The following is a 6,417-nucleotide window of genomic DNA, read 5'->3' as shown; positions in this document are numbered from 1 at the left end:
GGGTGTGGTGCCAATTCAGAGGCTGCTTTGTCCTGTATATTGATAAGCCTCTTGTGTGGTGTTAGAGTTTCAGTCATTCAGGCAAGTAGGAATATTCCATCATACTCCTGATATTGTCCAGGTTTTGCTGAATTTTGACATGGACTGCTTCAGTATCTGAGGAGTTGCGAATGGCGCTGAATATTGTGCAATTGTCAGTGAACATTCCCACTTCTGATGTTATGACAGAGGAAGGTCATTGATGAAGATAGTCAGAAGTGGGACAATACCCAGAGGAACTCCTGCAGAGATGTCCTGGAGCTGAGACGACTGACCTCCAATAGCCACAACAATCTTCCTTTGGATTAGATATGACTCCAACAGAATCTGCCTCCTCCTCTAGCAGAGGGTTAATCCCTGATTCCCATTGATTCTAGTTTTGCTCAGACTCATTGACACCACACAATCAAATGTCAATTGACCCTTGATGTCAAGAGGCAGTCATTGTTGTATTAAGGCAGTGTTTCATATGAGTTAAGAATAGATCAGCAGGTAACTTATTCTGTTTGATACAATAGCACTAAAGATAAAATCATTTTAATGTTTTAGAAGAGATTTGTGAAGATTTTCCTACCTAAGGTCTGTGTATTGTATTACAGATGACCATCATTACCCTTTATTCATATCTTGTAATTTATTTTCCGTTGTTCAAAGTTCAGTAAACGAAGATATATTTGGGAGCAAGTAGCACACAGATCCTGTTGAACGCATCTAGTTCAGGTACAGGATGAGGTATGTACAAAGCAAACTTCTCATTACCACATCACCCCGCCCCACAGCACCCCCTCCATTTAGACCAGTTTACAACGCCATCTGGATAGCAAACTGACATGCAAATATGCAGTGCGATGCCAGATCTCTGAAATATCAACAATCATTTCACATGATAATTATGTAGGACCTTGAAGTGTGGTCATTGTTATTTATTTAGATAAATTCAGAGGCCAGCAAGATCCAATAAACAACTACAAGATTAAAGACAAATTAATCTGTACTGACAGAGCAAAGTATATTAACCAGGATAATTTCTTGGCATTAAGAGGTAGGTGGCACAAAGTGAGGATTGCAGATGCTGGAGATCAGAGTCGAGAGTGTGGTGCTGGAAAAGCACAGCAAGTCAGGCAGCATCCGAGGAACAGGAGAATCGACGTTTTGGGCAAGATGAAGGCCTCTTGCCCGGAGCGTTGATTCTCCTGCTCCTCGGGTGCTGCCTGACGCTGTATTTTTCCAGCACCACACTCTCGGCCCCAATTAAGAGTATAATTCAAAGAATTACACCTCCAGCAAGACAACACTTTATCTGATGCATCGAGCATGAAATGCCATAGGACATCTTCCAATAATTTAAAGGTCCTACATAAATGTAAGATATTTTAAATGTATCACTTAGATTAGGGAGTGCTGTTCTGAGGCCTTACAGCTCACAAATTACTGTTTCAGAGATAAAATTACTGAGTCAAGGAATATTTGAAAATCAGGTAAATCTCTTTGCATAGTCTGTCAATGACATACCTTATAGCAAATCTCACCCAGTAACATTTTACTTTCTTGCATCAGCTATCTTTGAGAACTTTCTGAATGAAATTTGTGTGTAGTTTACAGTGTATCTGGTTCCTCACAATAACACAACTGTCTATCAAATTGTTCTCCTCTCCCTGTGGCCTCATTGTTGGAGCTCAGAACTCCTAGAGTCTCTATCTTCTACAGTTTCTTGTAAAATTAATTTCAAATGCATTACACCTAGATTCATTTCAACCTGCTACCTATTCTTTGCCACGTTTTGATGTGGAGATTTTTGTTGGTGGGCTCTGGCACATGAACTGGTTTTGCAGTATAAAAGAAAACTGAACTTGCCCCTTTTATTTAACATTTTACCTGTCTCTTGATCTTTTATACGCAGCATTGACAAGATCAAGTGCTCGCTGAATTGCGTCATTGACAAGCCCGCTCCCACGCTGAGTCACCAATCCTGCAAGAGCAGAAAGGAATTGGTACATGGTTTAAAGAGTGAAGCAATAGATTTAATAGTATTAACTTTGGAGAAACTGTAGATTAACATTAATTATTTTTAAAGTCGTATTTAGTTCCGTATATTCCATTTCTGGGAAGCTATCCTTAGACACTAGGTCATCCAAACATAGAAATGTGATCTTCAGTTGAATTCTCAGCTGAAAATGCATCATCTCTGCTTTAGTCTGAGCAGAAATCTTGTCCATGTTTCCATGTCAGTGATATGGAATTAAACTTTCTAAAAATCTCAAGTGTTTCTGATGGCCCAGCTGGTAAAGCCAGTGGGAACTGAGGTCTATGAACCAGAAGGACACAAGTATGTTTGTGGTGTCTGCATTGAGTTAACTTGACACCTGGTTGATATCAGGAATGTGTTTAACAAAGGTTTCTGCCCTCAAGGTAAAAGAAAGTGAACCAGAGATCCTAGACTGTTCACTACTAAATTTCTCCAGCAATTTCTGTTTCAGTTTGTTTCACATCACCAGCATCTGGAGTTCTTTGTTTTATTAAATTTAAGACAGTTGGTGATGTAGATATTTATATTCATCTCTGACTGTGTGTCAGTCAGGTTTTTTAGTTAACAGCTAATAATTTAGTTATTCAACTCCTACCAAAAGTGGATAACCTCACACTTAGCCACATTATTTTCCATCTCCATGACCTGGCCCATTCATTCAGCCTGCATAAGTCCCCTTGAAGTCTCTTTGCATGCTGCACTTACCTCATATTCCCATTAAGTTCTGTACAATTCTCAAACTTGAAAATGTTATAATTGACCTCACATCTAAATCAGAGCTTGTGAAAAACCAGGGTCCAAGTACTGATTCCTGTGGTACCCACTGGTCATAGCTTGCCAACCTGTGAACCATCCATTTATTTCTCCTCTCTTTCTGCCTGTTAACCAATCCTCAATCCATGCTTGTATATTATCTTCAATCCCTTGGGTTTTAATTTTGTTTACTTCCTTCTTGTATGGGATTTTACCAAAAGCTGCTGAAAATTCAAATACATCACATCCACTGGAAGGAGGCTTCCTTCTCCCTTATGTCCTCAACCTCCTCCTCCTCCTCATCCTTGGAAGAATGCTACCATTACCCTAGTACCTGTGCATCCAGGAAATGCCCCATTACCTGCTCCAATTGTGCAGAGTACAGCATGCCAGGGTGATGTGACACATTCTGTCTGAACTTGGACAAACAGCAGAACTGCATCTTCAGGAGCCCTGCACTCTGCTTCCTCATAGCCTTGTTAATGCATGGGCTGCATTCAACCCAAGCTCTGTGTCAGTTGGGTGGGACTTGTACAATTGTGTCATGGTTGTGGAAGTAGCTCTCCTTCCCAGTATCCAGCCTTGTAAGGCACCTGCATCCTCAATCACAGCAGGTACATCACACTGCTCCAGGATAGAGGAGATGTGGCAGCTGCCAGGTTAGTAGGTACTCCTCTTTGGGAAAGGGAAACAGTGATCACCAATCACCTGGACATTAAATGAATGGAACCCATTCCTTTAGAATTCCACAACATAGTGGCTTGGTCCTCTCAGTGTGAAAAGTGTGCAGTCCCCTCTCACTGCCACATGTCACAACCATGGAGGAAGCCAATGTTACCAAATCCTACAGATCTCATCATGGGAGATCAAAATGAAAGGCTGTGACCTTTCATAGCCAGCCTTGGTTACTGCCCTGATGTATCTGTAGGAGCATGACCAAGAGATCCCATACAGGTCACCTGTCACTCCCGAAAGAAGCCAGATGCACAGATATTCCGAGTGGTTGTCATCTTCACAGCTCTTGGGAGAAGATGGCCTTGCATTCCTGCAGCTCTCAGGTCCCATTTCAGCAGTTTCCTTGCAGTATCCTGGGACGTGTAGACCCTCTGCACTGTGTCTCACTCATCTCCAGCAAGATCTAGACCACTTACACACACCATGCATCCTGAGGACCCCTACAGCTGCAACCTCTCCCTGAACTGGGTTCTCCTTCTCCTCTGTTGTAACCTACTGCTGCTCCTGGACTTGCTGTTGGTCCTGGTCCTGCTATGTGCACCTTCACCTTCTTAGGAAGGTAGCCATCGGGAGAAATGTCCCTCCAGCAGCTGGGTACAGGGCTGTTGGTGGAAATGACCTTCATTGGAAACAGAAAGTGTGGAAGAGATTCTTGGATCTCAGCAGGGTGATCAGTTCCATACTCTGCTAATAAGGACTGAGAACACTTCACCATATGATGAGATATGCTGCAGACAATTACGAGACCATGTCTCTATCATTCATCCAGCTTCATCACATGCAGGAGCTTGATGAAGGAGCCACACTGGATGAGTGACCACCACATTGCCTCAAAAAGGGAGTGCCTTCTGTTCTCTGAGACCCTTCTTATCTCAGACCTATATTGGTCACTCAGTTTCTCCCTGTATTCAGTAAGAACCATCACTACACTTATGTGACAGATGATGAAGTAATGGTTTGGGCTCATATAATACCTTGGAAGTTGCATGAATAATGAATCCCATTTGGCCAGTATTGGCCTTTTTAATATCATTACTGCTAACTTCACCATTATTGAGACACCCAAGTTCAACAGCCCTGTACCCAGCATCTTCCACAGCTCATGGATGATGAAGTGATTGCAAATTAAATGTACCTGGGGTTTTGTAAATGGCTGCTTTATGTATTTGCATCTTCAATGTCTTAGAGTCCAACAAATATGGTCCCACACTTTCACACAACAAATTGACACTGACTCAGTCCACCCTAGGCATTGTCCCAGCCATTTCCTAGAAGCACTTTGCATCTAGGCAATGGAAAGTTATGGCAGAGCATGTAGCTTGAGGTGAAGACTATCAGCAGCAGACTTCATCTGGCCACTAGGTACCAGACCAAACCCTCCATGTTTCCTTTTAGCTCACACAACTATTCCCTCTGAAGCTGTTCTGCCTACCTCCCTCCCGCTTCCCATTTCACCTTGAATTCTCCCTCACCATCATCCTTGTCCCTACCTCCACCAACACCTCAGTTTCCACACCCCACACCCTTGACTCTCCATCCCTCTTGAAAGTGATTCCTCTTGCTGCCCCTATGGCACCCCTCTTTGAACCTTCCTGCAAGATCAATGGACGGACACCGACCGCAACCTCCACCCCCCACCTCCAATCCCAGACTGTATTTACTCAAGACCTCTGGACAACTTCAATAAGCAATCCCTAGACATGACTGGTCAGATCCCTGACTAATATCTTTGTAGCTCCTAGATGATGATACGTAATTCAGAACTCTGACACTATAGTGTTAGGATTAATTTGATCATTCATACTGCAGTCCTTGTTCTCATCCAAACAGGCAGAGAGTATCTTGTGTCTAATGGTTAAATCTAAACATAAAGGCTCCTTGTAGAGTCTTTGCCTGCCTGACTAACAGTTATACACCTCCAGTCCCTGTCTATTGACCAATCCTAATGTCCTACTTAACCTAATGTAACTGTCTTTTGGAATAATGTGTCGTGGTAGCTCTCCTGCTCAAAATGCCCAGCATTAGCTGCAGCTCTGAGTTCAGCGCAACACGTCTGAGCTGAAGTTCATCAAAGTGTTAACATTTAACTGTAGATATGGTTGTTGGAGATTCCAATTCACTTCACAAACTATCACATGATGAAGCAATACCACACTACCTAAACTGCCACATCAATATAGCCTAAGTTATATTTATTTGATTAGTTACGAATTTAAGCTTTTAAAAGGTTATTGTTTTTGATTATTTAGCATAAGCAACTGGAAGAACTCAACAATAATAAATGTAAAATTCCTTCTTTGCACTGAATTCCCATTTGCACCAAATTCCAAACTTTAGTATTGTGTCTACGAAACTCTCTTGCTATGAAAACTCTATGGGTAGCAAAATTGTTAAACGCATGACTTACAGTCTCATTTACCTGATACTTTGGGATGCATTTCTGCTGATGTGCATGTGGAGCTCAGGCAGCTAAGCAGGAGCAGGAACTGGTGGATTCCTGTGTTTAGTACCTACATGTGAAAAAAATAAACAGTTAGCACCACACTAACACTGTAATTTCATTGTATATTAGCCTATAAAGAATGATGAATTAATTAGCAGGCTCATTTTAAAATTGTATGAACTAAAATAGTGGACAGAGAACAATCCTATAAATACTGTATATAAAACATTTGCACAGTAACATTTCAAACATTAATGTGCAGACTTTAGTGGATTTGTGGGTGAGTGTCTCAGTTTTTCAGTTATAAGTGATCTGAAAAAGATTAGAACTGCATATGTAAATGAGTCTTTAAACATAAGATAATTTGGAACATGACCTGGATTTTTATCCTTTAGGCAGGAATTGTAAGTTGCTGGTGTTG

General features: G+C 41.7%; 1 protein-coding gene across 1 annotated transcript in view; it reads right to left on the bottom strand.

The window, feature by feature from the left end:
* Nucleotides 1-6,417, bottom strand: part of LOC122557877 (eosinophil peroxidase-like) — a 67,629-nt gene that overhangs the window by 52,996 nt on the left and 8,216 nt on the right. Inside the window, exons 2-3 of the mRNA XM_043706042.1 lie at nt 5,973-6,063; nt 1,915-2,008 (exon numbers count right to left, since the gene is read on the bottom strand). Of these exons, the coding sequence (XP_043561977.1) occupies nt 1,915-2,008; nt 5,973-6,063 (185 nt within the window). The remainder of the gene's footprint in view (nt 1-1,914; nt 2,009-5,972; nt 6,064-6,417) is intronic.

This window comes from Chiloscyllium plagiosum, chromosome 16 (genome assembly GCF_004010195.1).
Source record: "Chiloscyllium plagiosum isolate BGI_BamShark_2017 chromosome 16, ASM401019v2, whole genome shotgun sequence".
NCBI classification, from domain to species: domain Eukaryota; kingdom Metazoa; phylum Chordata; class Chondrichthyes; order Orectolobiformes; family Hemiscylliidae; genus Chiloscyllium; species Chiloscyllium plagiosum.
Note: the sequence above shows the minus strand (reverse complement) of the source record. Positions and strands in the feature narration are given on the sequence as shown.